The 27007-nt window shown below is 45.5% G+C and overlaps 1 protein-coding gene across 1 annotated transcript in view; it reads left to right on the top strand.

Annotated features, from left to right (window-relative positions):
* Positions 1 to 11805, top strand: part of sik2a (salt-inducible kinase 2a) — a 103262-nt gene extending 91457 nt beyond the window's left edge. The window contains exons 10-15 of the mRNA XM_078426985.1: positions 844 to 1072; positions 1793 to 2074; positions 3346 to 3506; positions 4724 to 4834; positions 6739 to 6830; positions 7581 to 11805. Coding sequence (XP_078283111.1) covers positions 844 to 1072; positions 1793 to 2074; positions 3346 to 3506; positions 4724 to 4834; positions 6739 to 6830; positions 7581 to 8145 — 1440 coding nt within the window. The 3' untranslated portion in view covers positions 8146 to 11805. The remainder of the gene's footprint in view (positions 1 to 843; positions 1073 to 1792; positions 2075 to 3345; positions 3507 to 4723; positions 4835 to 6738; positions 6831 to 7580) is intronic.
* Positions 11806 to 27007: the final 15202 nt, after the last annotated feature.

Below are 27007 nucleotides of genomic sequence, written 5' to 3'. Positions count from 1 at the left end.
CCACCTTCATGCTCTACAAGTCCCAACCTCATCTCCTTCTTGATTTCAAATGGCCCTTGCACATTAATATTCTCCACACTGTCACTGTCCTCAATGACAAATGCAGATGCAAGATACTCCATTAGTACCTTGCCTATATCCTCTGACTCCAAGCATAAATTCCGTACTTTATCTTTGAGTGGTCCTACCCTCTTGTTTTTAAAAAACATTGATATTTTCTTCAGTCCAAGCCATTTCATGGCCCCTTACGGCCCTTCTAATCGCCCGCTTGAGTTAGGTCCTACTTGTTTTATATTCCTCAAAGGCTCTGTCTGATTTCACCTTCTTAAACCTCACATGCACTTCTTTTTTCTATTTTGACCAAATTTACAGCCTCTTTGACCGTCCAAGGTTAACTTAGCTTGCCATTGTTATCACTCCTTACTGGATCATGCCATCCTGAACTTTGATCAACTGGCCTCTGAATGACTCCCACATACTAGATGCCTACTTACCCAATAACAACTGCTCCTGATTTACTCTCCCTAGCTCCTGCCGAATAATGTTGTCATCTTCCTTGCTCCAATTTAGTACCTTCCCCCAAGGTCCAGACTTACCTTTATTCAAAACAATCTTAAATTAACTGGCTGAATGGTGCTGCAAATTTCTATAAATATAAAAACTGAATAAATATAAATAAAGGATGTATAGGATGTAACATTCTCTTTCTAGAATAACCATGTAAGGAAATCATTCAAGTGTTTGCCATTTATATGTCATTTGTCCACAGTTACGAATTGCACTAAAATGACCAAGGGCGAATGTCTTTTGCACAATGACTAATACATTCACAAATTCTCACAGGTGAACGGTTGCCTCCTTGATCCTTTGCCTCCATCAATATCAAGGAAAGGATGTCCACCATCTCCCAGCAACATGATGGAGACATCTATTGACGAGGGCATAGAGACTGAAGATGACTCTGAGGAGGATCCAGCCCAGGTCTATGCGTCCTTTCAGGCAATGCGCTGTGGCCAGAGACGGCACACTCTCACTGAGGTCACCAACCAACCAGTTTTGTTGCCCGGCACAGGTAGGAAGGCATTGAACTCTTGAGCTACACATCTGAACATCAATGTTAAGTGAAAATTGCTGGATTACATGACTATGAAAAACAGCAGAATTGACCCAAACCTGTTTGACTCCACATCAATGCATGGACTGGACGACCAGGATGGGAACTGGGAATGTTTTTTGTTTCACATACACTGGCTCAGATCAGAGCATAGCTGTTGATTCAGATTTAAGATGAATGGCAAAGGTATCAGAGAGGAGTGGGGTGAGGAATTTGCTCCTGGACCGAGAATGTGCCATTGGAAAGAAGGGTGCCACCATACTGAAGAATTAGTTAAATATATGCATAGAAAATACTTGCACTGGTGTGAGATGGCAGTAGGTTGCAAACAATTAGATGCCTATTTCAGAAAAGGCTTCATTTGACAAGAAGTGCCAAGTGGCCTCATAGTCATTTAGTGCTGAAACAGGCCCTTCGGCCCAGCTAGTCTTACTCCCGACCAAATTGCCTAACTGAGCTGGTCTTACCAACTCCTGGCCCATATCCCAAACCTTTCCAATCCAAGGGTCTTTTAAATGTCATAACTGTGCTTGCCTCAAACATTTCCTCTGGCAGCTCGTTACATATGTGCCCCTCCCTCTGTGTGAACAAGTTACCACTCAGGTCTCTTTTAAATCGGGATGAGATTGCCTCGGTGGCTTAATGTTAATTTCCCTTCTGTCTCTGTCTCCCACCCAGGGAAGCTGTTGACTGTCGGCAATAACCCGTCCTTGGGCAGTGTTGATTCTGAATACGATATGGGACTGATGCACGGGGAGCTCAGCATCCTGGAGGACACACCACCGCTGGCGGACGTACTTGCCAACCAGCCACTGTCACGGTTCACCCCACCTATTGTTGGCATCAAACCACCAAACCCGGCAATGGAGACACTGACGTCACAGAAACGCGAGATGCACAACAGGTCGCCCGTCAGCTTCCGAGAGGGTCGAAGAGCATCCGACACGTCACTAACTCAAGGTGACCACCTAACCTCTTGTCCCATTGATGCAGTGTTGAGTCAGTAACAGATTCAAATTCTCTGCCATTAAAGACCCACCGGCCATTTCACGCCAACAATAACAAAGACACTCCCAGAGATTATAACCAGTAGTTGACAAATGATTTAGAGTCATAGAGTCATAGAGTCATGCAGCATGGAAACAGGCTTTTGGCCCAACTTGCCCGCATCAACCAAGCCTCCCCATCTACACTTGTCCCACCTGCCCACATTTGGTCCACATCCCTCTAAACCTTTCCTGTCCATATCCATGTCCAAATGTCTTTAATCATTGGTATATCATAGCTTTAGTTTCTGCTGGCCTCCAGGATAGTCCGCACCAGGTGTCAGGCACTGTCTGAACGATTGTTGCGTCTCACAGTTACTGTGGAATTAATGGTCATCCTACCGTGCCGTTTTGGTGGGTGGGGATGAGCCTCTACACTGTGCCGTTTCAGAGGGAGCTCAAAGTCAGTTTACCAGGGTGTGGAGTCACATTTTGACTACACTGAGTGAAGAGTGTAGATTGCCTTTATTGAAGACATATAGAGTGACAGGGTTGTATGGAAATAAACTCTTCGGCACCACTCCACCCAGGATGCCCACTAAGATAATCCCACCTACCTACATGTGGCTCATATCCCCTAAACATTTCCTATCCATGTACCTGTCCAAATGTCTTTCAAATGTTGTTATAGTACCAGCTTCAACTACCTCCTCTGGCAGCTCATTCCATATACCCACCACCCTCTGTATGAAAAAGTTGTCCCTCGAGTTTCTACTAAATCTTTCCCCTCTCACTGTAAACTTATGTCCGCTGGTTTTTGATTTCCCCTACTCTGGATAAAAGACTCTGCTCATACACCCTATTCCCCTCATGATTTTATACACGTCAATAAGATCACCCCTCAGCCTCCTGCTCTCCAAGGAGTAAAGACCTAGTCTGCCCAACCTCTTCCAGTAGTTTTGGAGTCTCAGCAACATCCTTGTAAATCTTCTCTGCACTGTTTCCAGCGTAATGGCATCTTTTTATAGAAGTCGTACAAGACGTTGGTGAGGTCGCACTTGGGCGCAATGCTCCAAGTGTTGCCTCACCAACATCTTGTACAATTCAACAAATTTGTGAGACACGATCTCTCATATACAAAACCATGCTGACTATCCCTAATCAACCCATCTTTCCAAATACGCATATATCTTATCCCTCAGAATCCTCTCCAGTAACTAGGCTGCTCTCGACTTCTTCCTTTAGGTATCGTTGCATTCCGCCAGCATCTCCAGAATCTGGCCAGAACCAAGGGGATTCTGGAACTGAACAAGGTGCAGTTGCTTTATGAACAGATGAACTCTGATGTGGATCTTGATTCTCTACCAGCAGTGCATTTTCAAAGCCTCCTCACCACCCACCACCAGGTAAACCTTGCTGCCTCCGTGGTATGGAGGTATGACATTTAAAGTACATTCCATGACTGGATTAATCACCTACACTCCATGACAAGTAGCATTTGGTTCCATACCATGGCAACACATTTTCTAATTGGATTAGCAGCTACCTAATTAATAAGTCATTGAGAAAAATTCTGATCACGAACACACGCAATTAGGAAATGATCCCTGTTTCATTGTGTGGAACCTCATTAGGAAATTATCCCAATGTTATGATGTGTAACCTCATTAAGATGTATCCTTTCCCACAAAACCAGAAAGGAACTCCTCACTGCATTGGCATTGCGTGTGGTGCCATTATTTATTCCTCCACTTGACCTCCAGAAAACTGAATAGGGATGGTGACCACCTGGGTTTTAGAACATGGAACAGTGCAGCAAATGAACACACCCTTCCATGCACAATGACTGTGCCAAGTTAAACGAATTGCCTCTGCCTGTACATGATCTATATCCCTTCACTCCCTGCATATCTGTGTGCCTATCTAAAATCCTCTTAAATGTCATTATCGTATCTGCCTGCAACACCTTCCCTGGCAGTGCATTCCAAGCATGCACCACACTCTGTAAATTACTTGCCACACACTTCTCCTTTAAATTTTGCCCCTCTCTCCTTAAAGCTATGCTCTTTGGTATTTCCACCCTGGGGGAAAAGGTTCTATGTACCCTATCAATGCCTCTCATAATTTTATATACTTCTATCAGGTCTCCCCTCAACCTCCAATGCTTCAAAGAAACAATCAAATTAGTTAACAGCTTACACCCTCTAATCCAGGCATCATTCTGGCACACTCATCTGCATCCTGTCAGTTGTAAATGACATCGTTGAGGCCACAGTTGGAGTATTGTGTCCAGTTCTGGTCACCCTGTTTAAGGAAGGATGTGAAGCTAAAAAGAGTGTAGACAAGGTTTATGAAGATGTTGCCAGGACTTGAGGGCCTGTGCTATAGTGAGAGGTTGGGCAGCATAGGAGTATATTTCTTGGAGTGCAGGAGGCTGAGAGGTGACTTTATGGAGGTATTCAGTCTGAAGAAAGGTCTTGACCCGAAATATCACCCATTCCTTCTCTCCAGAGATGCTGCCTGTACCGCTGAGTTACTGCAGCTTTTTGTGTCTACCTTCGGTGTAAAACAGCATCTGCAGTTCTTTCCTGCACATTGTGATCAGCCTTACTTTTTCTTCCAGGATGAAGCTTTACGACAGCAGGAAAATGTAGCATTATTCCCCAACGGAGTGCACCCCCACTTGTCCAGACGTCAGAGCCTCGAGACACATTATCTGCAGCACCGAATGCCGGTAAAGAGGTTTATCTCTGGAACTAATTACAGGTCAACGCAAAAATCTAAGCCTGATAAAATGAGACGGGAAAGTTGAGCAATTGAAAGGCCAACGTTTATGGAGAGGAGCAGAGTTAAGAGTGGATGGCCCTTCCTCTTTACTGCAGTGTGTTCCTTTGCTTTGTAAACCCTGATAGGTTATTCTCTTTCCACTCCCCCTCACCAACTACCCAAAAATAAAGAGTTTTGATACGTTGCTCGCACTTAGGAAGTGAGGCAGGTTACATTTGAACAAGGTGTAGCTAGTCATGGAAATGTACAACACAGAAAGGTGCTGAAATGCACCAGAACTGTGCTGCTTATAAAATATCCTATCCAATATAATGCAAAACACAAAATGCTGGCGTCACTCAGCAGGTCAGGCAGCATCTGGAGGGAATGGATAGGTTGCAGTGTGTTGCTACAGATGCAACATAACTTGCTGAGTTACTCAATTACTTTGTGTTTTGTTCAAGATTCCAGCATCTACAGTTCCTTGTGTCTCTATCCAACTTAATCACAGGTTTTGTACACATCCCAGCACATTCAAACACATTGGGAATCTCTGTCTCCATGGCAGATTCAAGCCACTTAGACACAACAGGGTAAGTTTTCATCAACTCTCCTCTTGCCTCGGCCACTCCGCACTGAAAATGAAGAGAAGCTTTCTTCATTCAGATGGATCTCTCTGAATTACTCAAAGGCTATGAATCATTAAAATTCTCTGCCTGAAAGGATAGTCGATGCCCTGTTGATGGGTGCTGGGATTACCAGATCTTTGAGCTGTGTGAGAGTGGAAAGAATATAGAAATCCATGCCTGATATTTATTGCTGGATAGCAGAGCAGGCTCGAGGGGCTGTACCAGTTAGTCTGGCTCCAGTTCTTGCGACTAGTGCAAACAAACTACTTGTGAGAGGAACTTCCATCAGCTGTGAATAAACACCAAGAGTGAGATAATAGTCTGCTGAATGTGTTTCCAAAACTATTTCAGTCATCGTATTTGCGATGTTGCCAGATACATCTACAGAGTAGCAGAGAACATTGTGATGCTGTTTGTCCAGCAGAAATGAAAGGGAAATTAACTATAAAAACATTTCAAATATGAGTGAATTTTATTTTTTCATAGGTGGAATTAATTCTTTAATTTACACAATCAAAATATGATATTTTTTCCAACATAATCCTAAATTCTGGCCAATTTTGAGGTATGCTAGGAATATTCATTTCTAAAACATTTGAGGTGCCAGAGTCAGGCTGCTGAGCTGTGCTGGGTGCCTCTGACTAGGAATGAGGATGTGCAGATGCACAGGTGATGGGCAGAGCTGAGCAAACAGAGCGGATGTTCAAACTATGAGGTAAACACCAGAGCATGTTGAGTGTATTATCCTGCATCACGCCAAGCATCAGAAAGTAATCTTATCATGTGTTGTGAAATTGTTGCACTTCACACCCGGTCCCTCCACATCCCCGTCGCCTGTCATAGCTCTCCTGCCTCAGCCTCATGCATATCTCTTTTTTCCATTGTCCCAATAGTGCCAAGGTCTCAGCTCCTTAGCCTCTGTGCCTCTCTACTTTAAATATTAGTCATGCAGCACGGAAACAGGCTCCTCAACTCATCCATGCCAACCAAGATGCTCCATCTGCGTTAATCTCATTTGCTCACCTTTGTTCCATATCTTTCTAAACCTTTCCAACCCATGTACGTATCCAAATGTATTTTAAACATTGTTATTGTATGTCGATGTTATTGTAAGCCACCTGCCTAATAGCTCCTTAATGATTTGCTGCCAGCGAAATGTTCAGGGTCAATGTTGATGCATTAATGATGTTACTGGCATGTTGAACTTGTGGTAACTTAAATACTCTTTTACTGCATGTTACAGAACCCAAGCTTACTGACTAAAGCACAAAACAGCTGCCCGATGTATTGTAATGAATCGCCCCGGAGCCTGGAGCAACAACTCCAGGAGCACAGGTGAGACCAGTGGGCGGCAGAGTGGCGCAGTGGTAGAGTTGCTGCTTTACAGCGCCAGGGACCCGGGTTCGATCCCAACTACAGGTGCTGTCTGTACAGAGTTTGTACGTTTTCCCCGTAACCTGCTTGGGTTTTCTCTGGGAGCTCCAGTTTCCTCCCACACTCCAAAGATGTGGTTTGTAGGCTAAATTGACTTCGGTAAAATTGTAAATTGTCCCTAGTATTTGTAGAAAAGTGTTAGTGTGCAGGGACCGCTGGTCGATGCGGACTCTGTGGGCCAAAGAGCCTGTTTCCGCACTGTATCTCTAAACTAAACTAAACTGATGTCTCAGGTGAGGCCAGTGATGTCACAGATGAGTCCAGTGATGTCACAGATAAGGCCAGTGATGTCACAGGTGGAGCCAGTGATGTCAATGTTGAAAGAAGCTTCCCAGGGCAATGTCATTATTCTTAAATGCCTAGGGCTTCCTCCAGTGTCATGTCAGAGGTCATAGGGTGCCCAGTGGATGTCAGAGGTTATAGGGTACCCCAGTAGATGTAAGAGGTTATAGGGTAGCCTAGTAGATGGAGATCAGGGTGCTGTGGATGTGTTGGTGTGAATCAGTGGATGATGTTGCTTATTGTCACGTGCACCAAGGTACAGTGAAAAGCTTGTTGTATTCTTTTGTCCAGTGGGAAGCATTGTTGAAGCTTGTGTTTGGTGTTCCATGATGTGCTGTTTCATGTTCTGTGTATTATCTTCCATTTCAGGTTGCAACAGAAACACATGTTTCTCCAAAAACAGTCACAGCTCCAGGCTTATTTCAACCAAATGCAGATTGCAGAAGGTTCCTACCCTCAACAAACTCAGCAAATGCCTGCAGCTCACCCTGAAGCCCAGCAGCAGCAGTTCAGTATACCCCAGCCTCTCAGCCCGATGCTGGAGCCCCCGAACCAGATGCAGTGTGACCCGTTCCTCAGCCAGCACTACAAGCTGCAGCTTTCCCTACAACAGATGGGGCCGGTGCAGCAAACAGCGCAGCCTCCACTGCAGTCCCTGGAACAGCAGCAACAACTCCTGCAGTTCCCTTACCAGCCTTGCGATGTAGTAGGACCCACTGTCCCAGAGCTGGGTTACCCAGAACAATGTCCCTACGCTCTCAACCAAACCCAACAAGCTGCCCTGCCCTTGAGTGAAAGTCAGGCAAACAAGGATGCTGCTGACTCACCAGAGACCTACAAGAATATGACTCTCCCTGAACTGCCTGCACTCTTTGATTGTGAGATGATGGAGACAGTTGATAGCCAACATGGAGGCTATGTCCTGGTAAACTGACTGAAATAGATTTTCAGTGTTACTTCACAGAGAGAAGGGACGACAAGAAGAGAAATGGAAGTCAATTTAGTTTGTACATTTCAAGAAAACACTAAAATTGATGACATGTTTTCCTTCTTAAAGCATAGCTAGAAGAATGGAAATCAACGGTGTAGAATTGGCTCAGGCCAGATCTCATTTGTTGAAACAATCGTCACGTGGTTCTGTTGGCCCCTGGTGCTGAGAAGAAGAAGAGAGGCAGGAGAGGCAAGTCTTAAAAAAAGCAAATGCACTTTCCTAAAGATGGCACCAGCCAATGTACCAGATAACAAGCAGGCAACACTACATTGGAAGGGCACAGAAGCAGAACAATTGGTTCTGCCAACAAAGCAATACGTCGCCAGGAAAGCTGGAGTTTAAGAGCTGGCAATTCATGATCTTACCATCCAAACGAAAAGTTGTCACTGAACACCCTTGTACCTCCCTCACCCCTGGCCAATGCAATCTACTTGGACAGACTGGGAAATGAAATGCTTTACACTGTGGAACCCAGGAAATAGAGTAACTGAGAGTGCTTCTCTGACACTGAGGTCTGGACATTGTAATCATCCCAGATCACTGAAAACAATGCTCAACACTTGCATTTCTCACCAGAGGTTGTTGCTAGATTACAGTTAGCATTAGGATGGAAAGTTTAAAAAATATAGAATTGTTGAAAAGTGCCTCCTATAGGGGCATTTTATCTTGAATACCTCTGGATTCCCGAGGAGGTAATTAATGTGATAGTACTCGTTCAGTGTTTGCTTTTCAAGGAATAATTCATTGTAATTTTGAATATGAGTTGCTGGTTGTTTATTGAAAGCTTTGTACACTTTACCTAGGGTTTTAGAAGTTATATGAGAAATAAGCTTTTGAAACAAACTGTTGCGTGAAGTGTGATGTGCTGTGCCTTTTTTGCTTCTTTTAATTTAAATGTAAAAGAAACACATTTCTGGAAAATAGTTTGGATAAACAATGCCCCATTTATACTGGCAGGTTAACCAAAGTCACTTCAGAGTCTCTACTCCTGGGTCCGCCGTGTGGAGTCAGGACAAGGTCTCACTTTGTTTTGAAATCGATTTGTATGTAAAGAGTAAAAAGCAATATTTATTAAATGTTTTCAAAAGATGATTGTACCATACATACATGTACTGCGACGGGTGTTTCGTGTACCATCAGAATAATCTCACTTCTCTTCCTCTTGTTGAAGTATTGTACAGGCAGCAAAAATGCTGATGATGCACTGGTCAGGGTATATTGGTTTGCATGACCACGTGGCCTAGAATTTAGGTCAGTCGGACCTCCTGGATACAATGACCCTCATAATTGCCGGTTTATCATTGACAATTGGCATTTCACCGTGATGAGTTAACACTATTGAAACTGCAGTCTGGATAATCACACCTCAACCTTCCCCCCTGGTAATTAAATGCAAGATCTCCGAGCAGGCTGCACCGAGCAGAAGGCTTGGTAGGTGCAACGCAGATGCATGCCTCCGGTGCATGTCAAATGCTGCGTGACGCTGTTATATTTTATTTGCAATGTTCTAGCGCGTCAGATGGCCAACAGAGCACTATCTCTGTGGTTTTCTACGTTCCGGAGCTTTGCAAAAAATCAATAAGCAACTCGCTCCAAGGCATCATCCTTGCTCCAAGGCATCATCCTTGCTCCAAGGCATCATCCTCCTTCCAAGGCTCATGCTGCTCTCTTGCTTTCTGCTTTTCTTGTCCCACTTCCAATCGCATTCATTGACTTTCTAGCCAGACAGGGTGCAGGGTGGACAGAGGCAGGCTGTTTGTCAGTGCAGCGTCCTGGAGTAAACAGTGTCTGTGTTAGTCTTCCCTACTCCACAGCTCCACCTCTACCCATTCCCCCCATCACCATCACCACACAGTGGTATTTCACCTGGACTCCATTGAGAGTAGGGAGATGAATTCATGCCATGTGTCTTCAAGTCCTCCTGTGGAATTCTGTGACCATTCACACCCCTAAGGAGACAACAGGAAGACCTCTGGGCCTCCACTCTGCTGCCTTCATGTCAGTGATGGGGCTGACCCATGAAATTCCCCTTCCTCAATGTCAGAATCTCCTCTCCACTCTTTCACTCTAAACCTAGGCTGAAGGTGAGAAAAGTCCAGACTTCAAATCACAACCTGCTCTTCTCCAAAACCCTTTCCCACTATCTGACAATCAGATACTAAATCCTGCCTAATAATGATTTTTTTTAAACTTTTATTTCTCTCAGCAATCAATATTACCATAAAACATTCTTAATGTGTTGTTCAACACCACTGTTACAGCAGAGGAATTTAATTTATAGTGTTTACTAAAAACATTTTTCCGTACACTCAGTGCAATGTGAGTTGGCTTTGACTGACAACACAAATCCTTTGAGAAAGATGTAATTGGTCTGTTTGTTGTGCTAAGTGTGCTGTCTAGAAGCATCAATCAGTGACACAGCCCTGGCTGTGCTGGGTGATGATATTCTCTGTGGAATATTGAACGCTGCAGTTTAATGTGAGCTTGTGAGAGGGGTAACTTTCCAAACAGATAGGTTTGAAATTAGACCCGAACAGTGCTGCAAAATGAACAGCATCTGTGAGATGTGAACAGCCTTTCTCTGAGCATTTGGTTTCTCAGTCACTGGTTACCTCATGATATTAAAGCAGTTTAGTATTAGTGAATATCCAACACGTCCTCTAGTGTATAACCGGTGAGCTGATGCCTGTTCTATACTCAATCTCCACAACATGTCCAGCTGAAACTCAGCTTCCTCTCCCCACACCCCACACCCCACACCCCACACCCCACACCCCACACCCCACACCTGCACTGTATGGTGGTAGTCAGAGCACTTCACATCAGGAGCAGATGACACAGTCCATGGATTTATCCAGAGACATTCACCATTCTCCTCAGCCAGGGGGCAAGAACCTGTCCCAGTGCCACCTTTGTTTTCATCTTCAACTTGTTTTCAAGAGACAAAAGAAGTCTATTATCTGATTTCTGATTTTGCTGTAGGAAGTGTTTTTACCTTTGTGATTTTTTTCATACAATTAATACTTTGAAGAGACTTTGGTGCAATGTATAAAGGGTAACGGTATACATGGAGATAAGTGCAATATGTGTGGTACATAGGATGCATTCTGTTAAATAGTTGATGCTTCAGAAATGCACTAGGTTCTATACGCTCTTGATGTATGGAAAAAGCTGCTTTTTTACAATTTGGTAATTAGACAATAGTGTTGTTTCTACGATAAAGAGTGTGATACACCTTATGGACCTTGTGAAGAAAAGAACACTCTGGTTACAATGAAGAACTGTGTTATAATCGTGTGATGCTGCCTTTTTCTGTCTGTAACTCGAAAGGAGAGAGTCGGCAGCCCCTGGTACCTCAAGAGCAAGTTTTTGTACTATGAAACAATGAGAGAGACACTTTTTTTGAACTATATGGCAGACTTCTGCACCAGACCACTGGAGAAGATGCTGAGATTATGGCAGTTTGATAAACAATCTTTGTACTGTTAACCAAAGGATAAGTTAAACAGGTAACTTCAAGGATCTAACTAAATGCAGTTCATGTATTGGTCCAAATCCCAGTTTGATTGAAGCAAGAATAAAGGCTGTAGTGTTTGAGCCATGGCACGGAGTGAGTGTTTTATGCGTTGGAATGGGGAGGCTTTGAGTTTGCTGTCCTGCTTTGTGTTTCCCCAAACCCTGATCCCTGCTGCAGTTGCCACATTCACTGTCATCTGTCACCTCGGCACCACTCCTTGCACGAGCTGCGAATGAGTATTTCTTTCTGAGCCTGACTGAACCCAGAGACCTCCCATGCGTTGGGTCTGGTCGGTGTATACTGTGCTAGAACATTTGGTTAAGTCAGGCAGAGATGCAATTAGAAAGCTCATGAGTCGGTCATTGTGGCTTGTGCAGTTTGACTGCTGATGTGATGGCATGTACACGGCAGATCACTTTCCTGTCATCCTTTGGACTTTAAAGATACAGCACAGAAACAGGCCCTTCGGCCCACCGAGTCGGTGCCGACCAGCGATCACCCCGTACATTAGCACTATTCTGCACACTAGGGACAGTTTACAATTTGCAGAATCCAACACCTTGCACTTGTCAAAGTTAAATTCCAAGTGCTAATTCCTCACCCACTTTCCAGATGATCTAGATCCTGTTGTAATCTTAGATAACCTTCGTCACTATCCACTATACCACCAATTTTAGTGTCATGTGCAAAGTTACTAACCATTCTGATGTCGGGTGAATGTAGCAGGGCCGGAATACCATCACAGGCTACGGGCCAGAATTAGAGTCAATCAATACCAATGATGCATCTCTACCAGATGAGTTGGGGTGCGAGCGGTTGGGTTGCTGCCTTACATTGGCAGAGATTCGGGTTCGATCCTGACAATGGGTGCTGTTTGTAGGGAGTTTGTGCGTTCTCCCTGTGACTGCGTGGATTTTCTCTAGTTGCTCCGGTTTCCTCCCACATTCCAAAGACATACAGGTTTGTCAGTAATTGGCTTTGGTAAAAATTGTAAAACTCTCTAGTACGTAGGATGGTGCTCGTGTATGGGGTGATCGCAGGTCGGTGCCGACTTGGGCCAAAGGGCTTGTTACCGGACTGTATCTCTGAACTCTAACGAGTTCAATGCCTTTTACGCCTGCTGAGATCAGGCAAGCAACGTTCCGCCTATCTGAGCCCTCCCAACCTCCGCTGCCTTTATCCATACATCGCGGTGGCAGAAATCAGATCTACTTTCACAAGGGTAAACTCTCGGAAAATGGTCGGCCCGGATGGAGTCTCTGGACAATTCGGAAATAATGCCCCAGACTACAGTCTTCACCGACAACTTCATCTTCTCAGTTCAATAGACTTCTTTCCCCATCTGCTTCTAGAAAACTTCCATCATTCTAGTCACCAAGAAAAGTGTCCTGTCTTAAAGCCGACCATCCATCTAACATCACCCATATTGAAGAGTTGTGAAAGATTGGGAATGGCCCAAATCTGCACCGATTTACTACACAATCTTGTAGACCCATTTTTCCTGGACATGCATCACGGCAGCAGAAATCTGATCTGCTTTCACGAGGGTAAATTCTGGGAAAGTGATCGGCCTTGATGAAGTCTCTGGACAGTTCTGAAATAATGCCAACTCTATGGGCCACAGTCTTCACCGACACCTTCATCCTCTCAGTTCAATAGAGTTCTTTCCCCATTTGTTTCTGAAATCATGCCCCAGCCTATTGTCATCCAGGAAAAATAGGTCTACAGAAAGACCATCTCCTCACCTGGTCCCCTTACATTGATGCGGTGAATAGGAAGGTACATCAGCATATCTATGTTTTTAGGTGCTTGAGAAGATTCGACATGTCCATGAGGATTCTCTCAAACTTCTACAGAAGTGCTATAGAAAGTGTTCTGATGGGGTACATTTCAGCCTGGTATGGTCTCTTGGTCACTAGAACCTGCAGAGAGTGGTGAACACAGTCCAGTCCATCACAGGCTTGTCACCCTTCCATCCAGTCCATCTTCACGGTGAGCCTTTGGTTTACTTTACTTTAAAAATACAGCATGGAAACAGGCCCTTCAGCCCACCGAGTCTGTGCCAACCAGCAACCATCCTGTACTCCAACACTATCCTACACACTAAGGACATTTTTACCAAAACCATTTAACCTACAGACCTGTACATCTTTGCGGTGTGGGAGGAAACCGGAGCACCCGGAGAATACCCACATGGTCACAACTCTGTACATAGAGCACCTGCAGTCAGGATCGAACCCGGGTTTCTTGCGCTGTAAGGCAGCAACTACCGCTGTGCCACTGGGCTGAATTATAAAGTCATACATCACAGAAACAGGCCCTTAAACATAGAAAATAGGTGCAAGTGTCGGTCATTTGACCCTTCGAGCCAGCACCACCATTCAATATGATCATGGCTGATCATCTAAAATCAGTAACCTATTCCTGCTTTCTCCTCATAACCCTTGATTCCATTAGCCCTAAGAGCTGTATCTAACTCTTGAAAACATTCAATGAATTGGCCTCCACTGCTTTCTGTTGCAGAGAATTCCACAGATTCACAACTCTCTGGGTGAAAAAGTTTTTCCTCATCACAGTCCTAAATGGCCAAACCTTTATTCTTACACTGTGACCCCTGGTTCTGGCCTCCCCCAACATCAGGAATATTTTTCCTGCATCTCGTCTGTCCAATCCCTTAAGAATTTTATATGTCTCTGTGTCTTCAGCCCAACTTGCTCATGCCAACCAATATGCCCCATCTACACTAGTCTAGGACTAGTTAAATGTGTTCAGGAAAGTTTCCTCCAGCAATTATGTAGAGGGCCCCACAGGGGAGAGGAGAGGGTAACACTTGATCTAGGCTTGGGTAATTGGGAGGGGAAAGTCGATGAGGTATTCCTGGATGAGCCTTTTGGGACCAGTGACCAGTGTTCTATTAGGTTTAAGATGGTTAAGATCAGTTAAGTTTAAGATCAGTTCTGATCATAGAGCGTAGAACGTAGAACAGTACATCACAGGAACGGGCTTCTCAGCCCACAATGTTTGTGCTGAACATAATGCCAAGTTAAACGGATCTCATCTGTCTGAACATGATCCATATTCCACCATTCTGTGTGCCTATGTGAAATCCTCTTAAACGCCACTACTATATCTGCCTCCACCACCACGCCTGGCAATGCGTTTCCAGCCCCCATTACATTCTGTGTAAAAAAAAAAATGCCCATCTCCATTAAATTCTCCCCCTTCTCACCTTATAGCTATGCCCTCTAATGTTGGACATTTCCACCCTAAGGAAAATGGTCTGAGTGTCTACCCTATCTATGCCTCTCATCATCTTATCTACTTCTATCAAGTTTCCCCTCAACCTCCGACGTTCCAGAGAAAAAGTTTACCCGAACTCTCCCTGTTGCTGAAGCCCTCGAATCCAGGCAGCATTCTGGCAAACCTCATCTGAGCCCTCTCCAAAGCCTCCACATCTTTCCTATAATGGGGGCAACCAGAATTGCACATAATACTCCAAATGTGGCCACAACAAAGTCCGTTAGAGCTGCATCGTGACTTCCTGACGCTTGTACTCAATGCCCCTAGCAATGAAACCGAGCATAAAATCACATCAAATGGTGCAGCAGCTACACAGGACTGACTGGACGGTTCTGTCCATTTTCTTTCATTTGAGAGGTGCTTGAGGGTAAATAATTTCCAGGGAAAGATGGACATTGGTCATTCCTGAACTGGCATGGACCCGATGGGCCGAACGGCCTCCTCGGTACTCGAATTATCCTGTCATCCAGAAGTGTTATTGATCACAGAGACACCCCACACACACAAACCCGTCAGATGTAAGTTCATGTTCCATCAACACACTTGGAGGACTGGAATTAAAAGATCTGGGATGGCAGCACCACTGACAGTGATGGTGATTTAGAGAACAAAGCATGCGCCGACATCTGCCGTCCTTCCGCGTTCAACTGCTGAACCCAGTCTCATTCCGATGTGGTTCTGCCTCGTCTGGCAAGTTGTTCAGATATCACACGATCACACATTACACGATCAAATCTCCAGGAATGCCTCCAAGCAGGGTTGGCAACCCCACTGAGATTAACTAACTCTAAATGACTAGAGATTGAATTTGCAATTTTTTTTCTGGTTGAGATAACTCAATTATACACCAATTTGGGCTTGCTGAGTCATCAGAGCAGCTGAACAGTAAGTCAGAGCTAATGAGCCGCGTTGGATATTTTGAACAGTGATGTTTTCCAGAGGCCCACACATCACCCATGGAATCGCAATGTCGGCTACGTTCCGTCTCTTGCTCACTCCTTCAACCATGTTACACTTCATCCCCCTTGGGAAAAGTTATGAATTTCAGAACCATAATTAACTAACGCCATTGTATTTTAATGATGGCTGCTAACAATTATTGTGTAATATTTTGTTAACAAAATGTCTTTATTAACAAAACATAATGCATTCAATTCTTGAATACATTCAGCTGCAATCTGTCCATTGGGAGCCACACTCTGGCTTTCCATTTGACACGTCCCATGTCAACCATTGTTTCTCATTTGATCACAAAAGGACACATTTTCTGATAACGTGAAACACCCCAAAAATCAGGGAGTCGTACATCATGGAAACGGACTATTCAGCTTACCACATGCCGACCCTTCTGCCCAAATATGTTTAGTTTATTGTCACGTGTACCGAGGTACAGTGAAAAGCTTTTTGCTTGCATGCTATCCAGATAGAGCTCTTAAGGATAGCGGAGTCAGGGGGTATGGGGAGAAGGCAGGAACGGGGTACTGATTGAGAATGATCAGCCATGATCACATTGAATGGCGGTGCTGGCTCGAAGGGCCGAATGGCCTACTCCTGCACCTATTGTCTATTGTCTATTGTCAGTCAACGGAAAGACTAGACATGATGACAATACAAGATAAAGGGAATTACATTTAGTGCAAAGTAAAGTCCGATTAAAGACCGAGGGTCTCCAATGAAGTAGATGGTAGTTCTGGACAACTCTCTAGTCGGTGATAAGTTCGTTTGTGTTAAGTTGGTGATAAGGTAGTTCAGTTGCCTGGTAACAGCTTTTTGTTTCACTGTGTGTGGTGGGTGTATGGAACAAGCTGCCAGAGGATGTAGTTAAAGCAGGTACTATAACAGCATTGAAAAGACACTTGAGTATCATGGGGAAAGTGCATGGAGGATAGATGGCAACGTCAGGTCTGGCGCCAGCACTTACTTCACAAGACTCTGTAAAGACCATGGTACAGGGAATGTTGTAAGTTCATAAGGTCATAAGGAATAGGAGTAGAATTAGGCCATTCATCCCATCAAGTCTACTCCACCATTCAATCATGGCTGATACATCTCTCCCTCCTAACCCCATTCTCCTGCCTCATCCCCATAACCTCTACACCTGTACTAATCAATAATCTATCTCTGCCTTAAAAATATCCACTGATTTGGCCTCCACAGCCTTCTGTGGAATCTGAATTCCACAGATTCACCACACTCTGATTGAAGACATTTCTCCTCATCTCCTTCTTAAAAGAATGTCCTTTAATTCTAAGCTGCCATATGCCAGCATGTAAGTCACGTCAGATGCTAGGGATCGCCTGGTCAATTCTGGTCAAAGCTAATGTAAACCAACTTTGTGTCAATATTTGCTCGTTACAAGAGAGAGTCAAGAGTGTTTTATTGTCATATGTCCCAGATAGAACAATTAAATTCTTACTTGCTGCAGCACAACAGAATATAAATACATTGAACAAGATTGGGCAGTCCCGTACAATCTAATTGTAAAGCCAGAATATTTTTTAAATGGTCTGATGTTAAGGATTGTTGAGGTGTTACATTTCGTACTGTATTATGACCAAGAGTCACTGGACACTGGACTCAGCCTGAAGAAGGGTCTCGACCCGAAACGTCACCCATTCCTTCTCTCCTGAGATGCTGCCTGACCTGCTGAGTTACTCCAGCATTTTGTGAATAAATACCTTCGATTTGTACCAGCATCTGCACTTATTTTCTTACAAGAGTCACTGGACAATTGATGGGGCAGGTTGCACTGACCAGGGCTGTATTTCATTGTGTAGAATCAAGTTACCATCAACTGAGGTGTCTCAGCATTAAGGAGGTTAATAAAATACTTCATTCATTGGAATTACACAACCCAGGATATATTATGAGTCAAGGATGGCAGGGGCGCAGCGGTAGAGTTGCTGCCTTACAGCACCAGAGACCCAGGTCCGATTCTGACTACGGGTGCTGTCTGTTTGGAGTTTGTACGTTCTCCCTGTGATCATGTGGGTTTTCTCCGGGTGCTCCGGTTTCCTCCCACATTATGAGACGTCCAGGTTTGTCGGTTAGTTGGCTTTGGTAAGTTGTTGTAAAATTATCCCTCGTGTATGTAGGACTCAGTGGGCCAAAGGGCTTGTTTCCACGCTGTATCTCTAAAGTCTGAAGTGCAATGCATTCACTCACAATATTTAAACTGTGTCGGTGTCCCGAATACTCCATCAGCAATTGGGTTTGAGAAGTTCGGGCACAGCCTGTGAGAAGACGCTGGCCCATGCTGATTCCCACACTGGCAAAGCTGGTAACGCAGTAAGTCCTGGGTTAGGGACAACCCTCAACAAGGACCACTGCATGCCTTTCCGGCGCTGCCTGTCCCGTTGAGTTACTCCAGCATTTGTGCCTGACTTTGGTGTAACAGTGTATGTAGTTCCTTCCTACATCTCACGTCCACCTTGTCACGCCCCTTGGGAAGAGGGGACCTGCTTTGCTGGATGTGCAGCCCCTCCTGCAGTCTGAAGGGGAGCAGAAACATCATCCCTGCTCACAGCAGGAGCTGACTGCTGCCCACCTGTGAGCCATCATATCTGTTAGCTCTTTCATTAACTTGAATAATTCATGGTCTGCTGACAATGTTTAATACAGCGAGAGTGACGCACGTGGTGACACCTTGGAGATAAGACCGTCTCAGTAAGCACCCTCTGATGTAATGAATGTATAATCCGCACTCCCATGGCGAGAAAATATTAATATGCATTTTCATGGTGTTATGAAGTTGACTAATAAGATCAGTCACTACTTCTCTCATTTAAAAAAAAAAGCCTGCATTCACCTACATCAGGGACCTCTGTTCAGCTAACGATGAATTTCTTCCTTGGAACAAGGAAAGTCACTTTAACCCTTTGTGAGCCGCTCCCTGTTTAACTGAAGTAGGAATCGTACCAATCACAAGATTGAGAAGGGCAATCCAGACCCATACTGATGCCTCCTGAATAATACGTCAGGGTCTTCAATCTCTGAGTGTGTAGGTTGGAACTTCAGGTGCTGATTTACACTGAAAGACACAAAATGTTGGAGTAACTTAACGGGACAAGCAGCAAGGACCCTGAAGGGTCTCGACCCGAAACGTCACCCGTTCCTTCTCTCCAGAGACGCTGCCTGGCCCGCTGAATTACTCCAGCATTTTGTGTCTATCTTCTCTCTCTGACGTGGGCCACAGTGAAGCCTCGTGATCACCAGAAACATGGTGTCCAGGATGGTTGGTCAAAAAACCAAAGCATGAAATTTAGAGACCATAGAGTCGTGGTGTGGAAATAGGCCCTTCGGCCCAACCTACCCAAACCGACCAATATGTCCCATCTACACTAGTCCCACTTGTCTGCGTTTAGCCCACATCCCTCTAAACCTGTCCTGCCCATGTACCTGTCTAATTGTTTATTAAACTGTGATAGTCCCTGCCTCAACTACCTCCTCTGGCCGCTCGTTCCATATCCCCACCACCCTTTGTGTGAAAAATGTACCCCTCAGATTCCTGTAAAATCTTTTCCCCTTCACCTTAAACCTACATCCTCTGCTTTACGATTCCCCTACTCTGGGGCAAGAGACTCTGTGTATCCACCCGATCTCATGATTTTATACACCTCTATAAGATCACCCCTCCACAGAGCCTGGACAGACGCTGGGAACAGATGACCCTGCACCTCGTGTGAAGCTCATTGGAGTCAGTGTCTGGTGTCCTAGATTCTTGCTTCACCCAAGAGTCAGGGGTGTTTATTTGTTATATACACCAGGAACGGAACAATGACTTTCTCACTTGCTGCAGCTTTCAAGGCCCATTGACACAACAACACAACAAATGAAGATACAAAAAAAACATCAGAATCAGAATCAGAATAGCCTTTATTGTCATCCAAAAAAACAAGTCTTTTGGACGAAATTCCGTTACCCACAGTCCAACAATAAGAGCAATAAAAATAAGCAATAACACACACACAATCACAAACCAACACAAAACAAACAAAAAGAAACATCCATCACAGTGAGTCTCCTCCAGTCCCCTCCTCACTGTGATGGAAGGCCAGAATGTCTTTTCTCTTCCCCTGCCGTCTTCTCCTGTGGTCAGGCTGTTGAAGTTGCCACGTTCCAGGCCGCGCCATGCGTTATCAGTTACACCTGATAACTCCCCTGTACTGGAGTTAGTCCAAGCACTGGTGGGTGTTCAGCAGGCCTGACTTTTAATACGGAGGAAGTAGGTGAGAAATTGATAGTTAACTAATTAAATAACTGAATCTTGAGTGAAACACAAAGTGCTGGAGAACTCAACAGGTCAAGCACCATCATGGCAGGACATGGATCATACGTTCATAAGTGATAGGAGCAGAATTAGGCCATTCGGCCCATCCAGTCTACTCCACCATTAAATCATTGCTGATCTATCTCGCCCCCTCAACCCCATTCTCCTGCCTTCTCCCCTTAACCCCTACACCACTATTAATCAAGAAAATCGGTGATGTTTCGAGTCTGAGGAAGCTCCCTGACTTGCTGAGTTACTCCGGCACTTTGTGTTTTAATTAATCAACAGTTTGACTTTTGAAAACGTTAGTGAAGGAGAGGACTGTGAAATCTCAGGAGAAGGGATGATTTGTTTAAGCTGAGGTAAGCAGGAATTTCTTCCCTTAAAGGGTTGTGAATCCTGGAATAAAACAGAAAGTAGGGGGGAGCTCAGCATAATTAATCAGAATTTTCCATGAAAGATTGTCGATCTGAAAAGTGGCGACTCTGGAATAACTGGCGATCTGAAGGGTGATGGTTTTTCTCTCTAGCTGAAGCTGCCTCTCTGGTTGAGCGTTTCCAAAATGTTCGAGTTTTTGTTTCAAATTTCCAGCAGCTGGGGTATTTCCCCCTTTTGTGAAACTCTGCAATTCTCTCCCGGAAGGTTGTTGAGTGAGAATATTCACATCGGACATCAACGACACGTTGGGTTTGGGTGAAGGGGATTGATAAGGGTGAGGAGATGAGGCGAATTTACATCAGTCCATCCCTTGCCCAGTGACAGCCATCTTGAGGGCTGATGTCCAACTCTAGCTCCTACACGGCTGCTGAATTCCATACAGAATAGTGAAAGACTTGGAATAGAGTGGATGTGGAGAGGATGCTTCCACTAGCGGGAGAGTCACGGACTAGAGACCAAGGCCCTGAGAATTAAAGGACGTTCTTTTAGGAAAGAGATGAGGAAAATTTTATTTAGTCAGAGGGTGGTGAATCTGTGGAATTCTCTGCCACAGAAGGCTGTGGAGGCCAAGTCAGTAGATATTTTTAAGGCAGAGATAGATAGATTCTTGATTAGTACTGGTGTCAGAGGTTATGGGGAGAAGGCAGGAGAATGGGGTTAGGAGGGAGAGATAGATCAGCCATGATTGAATGGCAGAGTAGAATTGATGGGCCAAATGGCCTAATTCTACTCCTATCACTTATGACCTTATGAATTCCTATGTACAAAGGAACTGCAGATGCTGGTTTATACTAAAGATAGGGACAAAGTGCTGGAGTAACTCAGCAGGTCAGGCAGCATCTCTAGAGCAAAAGGATAGGTTATGTTTCGGGTCAGAACCCTTTTTCAGACTCAATCTATCTTCAGACTGAAGAAGGGTCCTGACCAGTAACATCACCCGTCCTTTTTCTCGAGATGCTGTCTGAACTACTGGGTTACTCCAGCACTTTGTGTTGAATTTCTCTGGCCATTACCATACATCCAACCGTACACCCACATATCACACACGTTATTGTGATTTGGCAGGACACGGGGAGGTATAATGTGGACAGTCACTGCCCGCTATCGTCCAGAACACCTCCACTTCTTGGTGTAGAAGGTGCGAAGAAGAGTGCCGACCCGAAAACATCACCTGTCCGTCTTCTCCAGAGATGCTGTCTGACCCGTTGAGTTACTCCAGCACTTTGTGTCTATCTTCACGTTGAGGGTGTGCCTGAGGGAGGCACACACTGGGACCTGAGTCTGGATACAGTAAGGAGTGACCCACACAGTTACTGACCGATGAGCTTTATTGATGCAGTTTGAATTACCTGTCAACTATACAGAACTTACCATCAATCAGTCGTTGAACAATTCACCATTTTTTGTTCCACTTCTACATTGATACACACAATCTGGCACCCACTGATGAAGACCAGCTGGAATCACGGGGACTGGCGTGGCCTGGTTTGCTGGCGTGGACAATGGATATCCAGTCCAGGCCAGTCAGTGGGCAGTGCTTTCAGCACAGTCACAAGACAATGGTTCAAATCCCACTCCCCACAGAAAATACGGTGAAAAGATACCAGCTTTGCTGGAGATGGGTATGGCTGGATTTAACTTTCTGTACATGCCAGACCTTTGAAGATAAGAACTAACGATTCATTAAGGCTTCATATAAGCTCTGGTTGCCTCATTTCACTTTCACTCTCTCTTGTGTTGGAAGGAACTGCAGATGCTGGTTTAACTCAATGAATATTAAGTAAAAAGAAAGAGAGTGAAGATAGACACAAGAAGCTGGAGTAACTCAGCGGGACAAGCAGCATCTCTGGGGAGAAGGAATGGGTGACTGAAGGTGGGTTTCCACCTTAAACGTCACCCATTCCTTCTCTTGAATTGAATACTTTATTGTCACACGTGACAAGGCACAGTGAATTTCTTTGCTTGCAAATAGTTTGCCCATATAAAGGGCGCTTTACAAAGTCACAAATCCCCCCCCCCCCCCCCTCCCCGTGCCAGGTCCCCCTTTGTTCTCCCCCCCCACCTCCCCACCCCCTCCCCCCTTCCTCATGGCGGTTCCCCCCACACACTCTCCTGTCCCGCTGAGTTACTCCAGCTTTTTGTGTCCATCTACACTCTCTCTCTTTTTACCTAATATTCATTCAATTAATTTAGTAGGAAGCTTCAGGTGAGCATCAGTTCCACTGTGACTTTGCGATGTAATGTCGCCTGAAGATTAGCCCATTCCAGTTCAGGCCCACAGCAGAGTCCAGAGCCCTACGTCACGAATTAGTGCAGCACTGGGGAAGAGCTGCACTATCAGCAGTGCTGTCTTTAGTTTTTAGTTTAATTTAGAGATACAGCGTGGAAACAGACCCATTCGATTCACTGGGTCTGCACAGACCAGCGATCCCCACACACTAACACCATCCTACACACAACAGGGACAATTTACAATTCTACCAAGCCAATTAGGTCAGTCTGAAGAATGTCAGTGTCTACCCGAAATGTCACCCATTCCTTCTATCCAGAGATGCTGCCTGTCCCACTGAGTTGCTCCAGCTTTTTGTGTCTATCTTCACCAACACACCTACATGTCTTTGGAGTGTGGGAGGAAACCAGAGCTCCCGGAGAAAACCTATGCAGGCCTACGGGGAGAACATACACACTCCATTCAGACAGCACCCGTAGTCAGAATCATATCCGGGTCTCTGGCACTGTAAGGCAGCAACTCTACCGATGTAGAGTTCGACCCGACCCAAACTGTTGTCAAAAGAGATGTGAAACCAGGGCCCACATTTCTCCTGAGTGGATGTGAAATGTTCCCATGGACATCATTATGAAGAAGTTTTGTTTTGGAGTACGATTTGCAGATACTATCGCAATGTTTAAGAAACATTTTGACCTCGGGGCATGTTTCCATACTTTTGAGATACTGTCGAAGTGCAAGGTAATTTACTTGTGCTGGAAGGGACTGCAGATGCTGCTATAAACCGAAGATACACACAAAAAGCTGGAGTAACTCAGCGGGACAGGCATCATCTCTGGAGAAAAGGGATGGGTGACGTTTCGGGTCGAGACCTGAACAAACGTTACCCATTACTTCTCTCCGGAGATGCTGCCTGTCCCGCTGAGTTGCTCCAGCTTTTTGTGTCTATCAACGTAATTTCCTTGTGTAAAGACACAGCAGCTGCCTGCCGCTGGTTCAGAGTGCTCTGTAAACACTGTAGGGAGCTCAGTTACATGACCCTCTGGAAAGATTCCCGATCCGAAACATGTTCTCCAGAGATGCTGCCTGACCCGCTGAGTTACTCCAGCACTCTGTGCCTCCATCCACAGGACTTGGTTGGTCTAATATCTCGCCTGCACTTTGATTTTTGTCTTGCCAGATCAGCAGTTCTTCAAACGTATAATCGCACATGATAGATGACATCGCTGTTCATGTGGTTTTTCCAATGCACCAAATATTTTACCTTCTCCATTGTTAGCACCGACTGTGGGATTTGAATAAGACGGGAGACTTGAGGACCCCCCCGGGACCCCCCCCCCCCACCCCCAGGGAGGGGCAGAGGGAGGGGGGAGGAGGGAGGGGGGATAAGGGGGTTGAGGGGGAATGGAGTGGGGGGGGGGAGGGAGGAGGGAAAGGGGAAGGGGAATGGGGAAGAGGGAGGGATGAAGGGGGGTTGAGTGGGGTAGAATGGGGAGGGGAGGGGGAGAAGGGGTGGAGGGAGGGGGAGGGGGAGTGGGAAGGGGGGTGAGGGGAGGGGGAGGGGGGAGGTAGGAGGAATGGGGGGAGTGGAGGGAGGGGGAAGGGGGGAGGGGGGAGTGGAGGGAGGGGGAAGGGGGAGGGGAGGGAGGGGGAAGGGGGGAGGGGAGGGAGGGGGGAGGGGAGAGGGGGGAGTGGAGGGAGGGGGAAGGGGGGGGGAGCCGGGGGAGAGGGGAGGAGAGGGTGCTGCACCAATGCAGGAGAGGTTTGGGCCCAACTTGGTCTAGTTAGATATAAAAGCTTCTTTGTTTGAAAGTCTGAGACGACGTTGTTGCCCAGAATAACGTCACGTTCAGCTGACCATTGACATCTTACACTCTCAATGGACAGCCCGATAAAAGTAGCCAAAGGACCCACGACCCCTTCACTTGTAGAGGAATGAGAGAGGGAGTCCACACCAAGAGCATGTTGGTGGTTTGCGCGGGCTGTTTTGGTACAGCATGGACTCAATGGGATGAATGGCCTCCCCCAGTGCTGTGTCTATCGGTCTATGATTCCATGAAACGAGCCCTTTGCTGAACACACCAAGCATGGAGCGTAACTATATCCGTGGGAAGACATCTGATTCCCGGAACTCCAGTGAGTACATGCGATGTCACGGTTATTTCCAGCATCGCAAACACAACAGGCGGCACAGCTCTGTCTCAATTCACCCACAGAATATTTTTAAACAGAGGGCTCAATGCTGGCCACAGTGTACTCATGTTGCAGGACAGGGTGATTCAGACCTTTGAGGGCAATATCTTTAGACTTTAGAGACACAGCATGTTAACAGACCCTTCGGCCCATCAAGTCCGCTCCGATCAGCGATCACCCCACAATGTCTCTACCACTTGCCCAGATGCCAATAGGCTGGTCCAGGTTCCACTGGCCTCACTTAAGTTAGAGATACAGCACGGAAACAGGCCCTTTGGCTCACCAAGACCGTGCCGACAAGCGATCTCCCCGTACACTAGCACACACACACACACACATACACTCCACACTAGGGACAATTCTACATTTTTTACTGAAGCCATTGAACCTACCTGACATGCCTGACCCGTTGAGTTACTCTAGCACTTTGTGTATATGTATGGCTGAGTATCTGTCGATGTATCTGTGCTGTGTATAAAATACCTCTTCACACAGGGTCAGAGACCTGGTGTGCAGGAGCTTAGAGCAGCTGGTGAAATAGATGGGGGAGGGTGGTGTATATGTACAGCTGTGTATCTATCTGTGTATATATATATATATATATATATATATATGTACTCTGTATATGTACAAAATGCTGAAGTACTCTTACTCCAGCATTTTGTGAATAAATACCTTCGATTTGTACCAGCATCTGCAGTTATTTTCTTATACTGTATATGTACAGCTGTGTATCTATCTGTGTATATATATATATGTACCCTGTATATTTACAGCTGTGTATCTATCTGTGTATATATATGTACCCTGTATATGCACAGTTGTGTATCTATCTGTGTATATATATGTACCCTGTATATGCACAGCGGTACATCTATTTGTGTGTGTATATATATGTACCCTATATATGTACAGCTGTACATCTATCTGTGTATATATATGTGTGTGTATACAGATACAGTCTAAAGTAGGTCCCGACCAAAAACGTCACTCCTGTCCATGTTCTCCAGAGATGCTGCCTGACCTGTTGCGTAACTCCAGCACTTTGTGTATATGTGCAGCTGTGTATCTATGCTGTGTATAAAATACCACTTTACACTGGGGAGGGGGTAGATGGGGGGGGGGAGAAGGGGGGGGGGTCAGAGACCTGGTGTGAGTAACATGGGTGAGGGTAGTGTAATGTGTGAGCTGGCAGTGGCAGCGGCTCACTGGCTGTGACAATTGGTCATCCCTCCACTGGTCCCTGTCTATTAATAACATCATAGATTCTGAATCAGCTTTATTAAAAATGGAAGAGAACTGGGGACCTGTGAGAGTCTGTGCTGCCTGCTCCTGAGTGAAGGTCTCGCTGAGCCCACTGGTGTCACCTCCCTGTGATCGGCCCTCTCCGCAGCGGCCCCCCTTCCTGCACCCTCTGATTCCCGGACTCCGGTTGCCGTGGAGACTGTTGACAATGGGAATAGAGGAATTCTGCAGAACAGGAACTGTACGGGTTTCAGTTGAATAAAGTTGCTAACGTTGTGGCCATCTGTAGGCCAGCAATGGGTCTGTTGCGAACACCATTGCCTTGCAGTGAGCTGCAGAAAACCCCATCCCCTCCCTGGAGGGAGAGGGTAGCAAGGAAACTAAATACAATACAATACAATATATCTTTATTGTCATTGTACAGGGGTACAACGAGATTGGGAATGCGCCTCCCATACGATGCAATAATTTAATTAGCTAGTCAGTATTAATTTAAACAACAACAACCCAACGAAACAAATTGTAACAGTTTTAAGATAGAATAAAGTGCAAGTAGATCTGTGCCGGATCACTGTGCGTTGTGGCCATCCGGCTCAGCGGTTCATAGCAGCTATGG

This window comes from Rhinoraja longicauda, chromosome 32 (assembly GCF_053455715.1).
Source record: "Rhinoraja longicauda isolate Sanriku21f chromosome 32, sRhiLon1.1, whole genome shotgun sequence".
In the NCBI taxonomy this organism is placed as follows: domain Eukaryota; kingdom Metazoa; phylum Chordata; class Chondrichthyes; order Rajiformes; family Arhynchobatidae; genus Rhinoraja; species Rhinoraja longicauda.
This window is presented reverse-complemented; position numbering and strand designations above follow the sequence as displayed.